The sequence below is a fragment of the Rhinopithecus bieti genome, unplaced genomic scaffold, assembly GCF_001698545.2.
Source record: "Rhinopithecus bieti isolate Rb0 unplaced genomic scaffold, ASM169854v2 scaffold_65181, whole genome shotgun sequence".
In the NCBI taxonomy this organism is placed as follows: domain Eukaryota; kingdom Metazoa; phylum Chordata; class Mammalia; order Primates; family Cercopithecidae; genus Rhinopithecus; species Rhinopithecus bieti.
In genome coordinates, this window is record NW_016824455.1 from 29,445 (window position 1) to 32,969 (window position 3,525).

At 37.8% G+C, this 3,525-nt stretch overlaps 1 protein-coding gene and 1 long non-coding RNA gene across 4 annotated transcripts in view; both read left to right on the forward strand.

Annotated features, from left to right (window-relative positions):
- LOC108522254 (uncharacterized) overlaps nucleotides 1-3,525 on the forward strand; it is a 32,123-nt gene that overhangs the window by 12,281 nt on the left and 16,317 nt on the right. The gene's annotated exons all lie outside the window — the stretch shown is intronic.
- On the forward strand, nucleotides 745-1,732 carry OR14I1 (olfactory receptor family 14 subfamily I member 1). Its single transcript, XM_017862334.1, has one exon. It carries the CDS (start codon nucleotides 763-765, stop codon nucleotides 1,696-1,698), a length of 936 nt encoding a protein of 311 aa, XP_017717823.1. The 5' UTR covers nucleotides 745-762; the 3' UTR covers nucleotides 1,699-1,732.

Below are 3,525 nucleotides of genomic sequence, written 5' to 3' on the forward strand. Positions count from 1 at the left end.
AGTATCACTATTGTCATCAACATGAGGGTAACGGCGTTGTTAGTATCACTATTGTCATCAACACGAGGGTAATGGCATTGTTAGTATCACTATTATCAACACGAGGGTAATGGTATTGTTAGTATAACTATTATCATGTCTTGCACATTGACACAAAATAAATTTCCCTCTCCAAACCAGAGCTATTAACAATGGTTTTAAAATCATATTCCATATTCTTTCCATGCCTTAAATAGTAAATCCTCATTTGAAAGTGGCTTACCACCCAATTTATTCAACAAATAGCTAAAGAGAGTTGACTCTGCCCAGGATGTATAACCACAGTTAAAACTACAAACTTTTGTATTAAAAAATCGCCCAGAAACTTGTATGAAAAGCAAAGTATTGGTTTTATCCCACAAATTTTTATTTAGTATATTTGCCTTGAGACTTGAAATTTTGCATGTTTAATAACCACCCTAGTTTATTTGATGAGAAAAATCTTAATTTCAAGATTGAGAAGTTCCATATAATAGAAAAACAGTATTAATCGAAAGCTTTTAGAAATTGGTTACTCAACTCGTAGTCTTAGGCATATATTTTTTATGATCATTTCATGTTAAAATCTCCCACCGTTGTATTTATATAAGCAGTGTGGAAGACGTACAGTGGATTGAATTTAATTTAGGAGGATATTACTCCTATTACACCGTGTTCACCTTGTCTCATTTAAAAGTACTGTATATTTTTTCTCAACAATCAGAACACAGATTTCCCTGCCAAATGGACAATCTCACAAAAGTGACAGAATTCCTGCTGATGGAATTTTCTGGCACCTGGGAGCTGCAGGTGCTGCATGCCGGGCTCTTTCTGCTGATTTATCTGGCAGCGCTGGTGGGAAACCTGCTCATCATTGCGGTCATCATTCTCGATCAGCATCTTCACACCCCCATGTACTTCTTTCTGAAGAACCTCTCCGTTTTGGATCTGTGCTACATCTCAGTCACTGTGCCTAAATCCATCCATAACTCCCTGACTCGCAGAAGCTCCATCTCTTATCTTGGCTGTGTGGCTCAAGTCTATTTTTTCTTTGCCTTTGCATCTGCTGAGCTGGCCTTCCTCACTGTCATGTCCTATGACCGCTATATTGCCATTTGCCACCCCCTCCAATACGGAGCTGTGATGACATCCGGAAGGTGCCATCAGATGGCAGTCACCACCTGGCTAAGCTGTTTCTCCTACGCGGCCGTCCACACTGGCAACATGTTTTGGGAGCAGGTTTCCAGATCCAACATGATCCACCAGTTCTTCTGTGACATCCCTCACGTGCTGGCCCTGGTTTCCTGTGAAGTTCTCTTTGTAGAGTTTTTGACCCTGGCCCTGAGCTCAGGTTTGGTTCTGGGATGCTTTATTCTCATGATGATCTCCTATTTCCAAATCTTCTCAACGGTGCTGAAAATCCCTTCGGGACAGAGTCGAGCAAAAGCCTTCGCCACCTGCTCCCCCCAGCTGATTGTCATCTCACTCTTTCTTACCACGGGGCTCTTCGCTGCCTTAGGACCAACTGAAAAAACTCTGTCCGTTCAGGATTTGGTGATCGCTCTGACATACACAGTCTTGCCTCCCTTCCTCAATCCCATCATATATAGTCTTAGGAATAAGGAGATTAAAATAGCCTTGTGGAGACTATTTGTGAAGATACATTTTCCACAAAAGTAGAACATCCTGGTCTTTACCATAGAAGATCTGCAAGAAAACCAAAAAAGCATAAAAACTTTATGACAAAAGATGAAAACATTGTTGATGAAATGAAAAACGCTGAAAAAACTGTTGAATGGGAGAAAGACAATATTTGCACTACTGTATGTAGTTAGAAATGCAAATGTTTCTTCAAAAAGTACAAGTGTAAAAGTACATTCATAAAATATTTCCAGGTTGTGTAACTGCAGCTTGTTCTGGTGATCTATTCCTTCCCATCCCACACGTCTTCAAACTGGTTTAAATAACTTATCCTGAACCTGTAGCCTAACATTCCTGTTACTATGAATTTTTTGGAAGAGGACACACACACACACACACACACACACACACACACACAGTTTTAGTACTGGATTTAGCTAGTCAACAACAACAACAAAAAAAACAAGCAGAAGGGTTATTAGAACAGGAATGCATGTTTTAGATTTTGCAAATATTTCAAGGATATAGCTCTGTCACTTAGCTAATTTTAGAAATCTGTCAGGAAATTAAGCCAATTTCCCTCAATGCATCTGCTGAAATTGTCACTTTTTTCTTTTTTAACCTGTTAATAACTATTACAACAATAAAAGCCAATACATTTCTAGCGTTGGCTTTATATAAGACACTGGTCTAAAGATTTTATTATCTATATCCATATTTATGTCAACTCAATCCTCGCAGTGACACCGCAATGTTGGTTTTATTTATTTCATCTGGATTTCACAGATAATGAACCAATTAGGAGTCAGGAACATGCCCAAGTCCTCACAGCTAAAATGGTCAAAAACAAGAATTAGTCTCGGGCAGTTTGGTCAGAGAATAGACAGTGTTTTCCACAACTCTACACCACCTTCCTATGTGGAATGAATACAAATTGATGTTTTCATATTAAACTATATTTCTGGAATATACCTATTTTTAAATGTTACTGTCATATGATATCGGATTCCAGATTCTTGTTGCCAGCTTACATAAAGAGGGTATCAAAGGGTATTTTTTGTCATTCTTTTTTATTTTAAATGTTATTTCACACTTATACAAGCATTTTTTAATTCTCTAAAATCATTTAGGTAGTCATCTTTTCCTAAAATGTTTGACAGGTAACAGTTTGACTCACTTGGGCATGGAGGTTAGTTTGGAAGATAATTAAATTTTACATTTCCTTAGTTTTATTTGGTATACTCAATTTTTACAAAGCTTTAAGTTTAGAAAATTGGTAAGTTAATAGAAAATGCTCCACTCTTATTCTGGATTTTTGAATGTGTAGAATTTGAAGTTATATTTATAGTTTCACTTCTATTTAAAATTGAGTTTTATAATTCATCAGATTTTCTAAAATGACTTATTTCATGTTTATTTTACATAAAATTTAAACATGTGTTTTTAAATGTATTTACTCTTTTTGAAATTTAGGTATAATTGACAAATAAGGATTGGATATATTTGTATATATTTGTGGTATACAATGTTAATGTTTTGATAGATGTGTTCATTGAAAAGTGATTAAATCAAAGTGGCAAGAGCTGTTGGAGGTCCCCAGTTGACTAAGGTCCTCAGAGTCCCTCTAGGTCCCCGGATAGGGAGCTGGCACAGGCGGTGGCTGGGGCTGGCGAGGTGCACAAGCTTGGGTGCAGGGCTGGCTGCAGGAATATGCACTGCAGCAGAGGTTAACTATGAGTAAGCACATGGTGGCGAGGGGCAGGGGCAGGGCCAAGGGCAAGAGCTGCAGCAGAATAAAAATATATTCATGGGGGTGGAGTTGGTTTGTGCAAGCACAGGGATATAAAAATCAGGGACAGTAACACG

Excerpts from the sequence above, each read along its gene's own strand:
- OR14I1 (XM_017862334.1), top strand. The coding sequence starts at position 763 with ATGGACAATCTCACAAAAGTGACAGAATTCCTGCTGATGGAATTTTCT.